Source organism: Cystoisospora suis (genome assembly GCF_002600585.1).
Source record: "Cystoisospora suis strain Wien I chromosome Unknown contig_12587, whole genome shotgun sequence".
Taxonomy (NCBI): Eukaryota; Apicomplexa; class Conoidasida; order Eucoccidiorida; family Sarcocystidae; genus Cystoisospora; species Cystoisospora suis.
Genome location: NW_027165346.1, coordinates 1 through 425, shown reverse-complemented (window position 1 = coordinate 425; position 425 = coordinate 1). Strand labels below are relative to the sequence as shown.

At 50.8% G+C, this 425-nt stretch overlaps 1 protein-coding gene across 1 annotated transcript; it reads right to left on the bottom strand.

Annotated features, from left to right (window-relative positions):
* Window positions 1-4: 4 nt before the first annotated feature.
* Window positions 5-425, bottom strand: CSUI_011504 (uncharacterized protein; the record flags this gene model as incomplete). Its single annotated transcript, XM_068071602.1, has 1 exon — window positions 5-425. A coding segment is annotated over exon 1 (369 nt), but the record flags the coding sequence as incomplete, so codon positions are not given.

Genomic DNA, 425 nt, shown 5'->3' with positions numbered 1-425 from the left:
CCAAAGATGACTGAGAGAAAAGAGTGTCTGCAAGTGTCCCTCCCGCTCCTCCTCCTACTCCTGTCCCTTGAAGGAAAAGTGAACTTGATTGGCCCCCACCTAATCGCTGATGTTGCTGCTGTTGACGGGTAACCATACTACCACCTGCACCGCTGCCTAGTGCTGCAGAAGCAGTAGTACTACTGCTACTATCTCCTATGCCACCTCCACCCCCTACGTGATGATACTTCCCCCCCGATGGACCGCTACCTGTCCCTCCTCCTGCTACGGTAGTCTCTCCATCTCCTACACTGGATGATCCTGGGTATGAAGAAGATCTTAAGAGAGATATACCACTAGATGACAGATCTAAGAGACTTCCTTGCACATTCATCAAATGCTGCCGTCCTCCTCCTATGTGACGAGAAGAAGAAGAAGACGTTGTC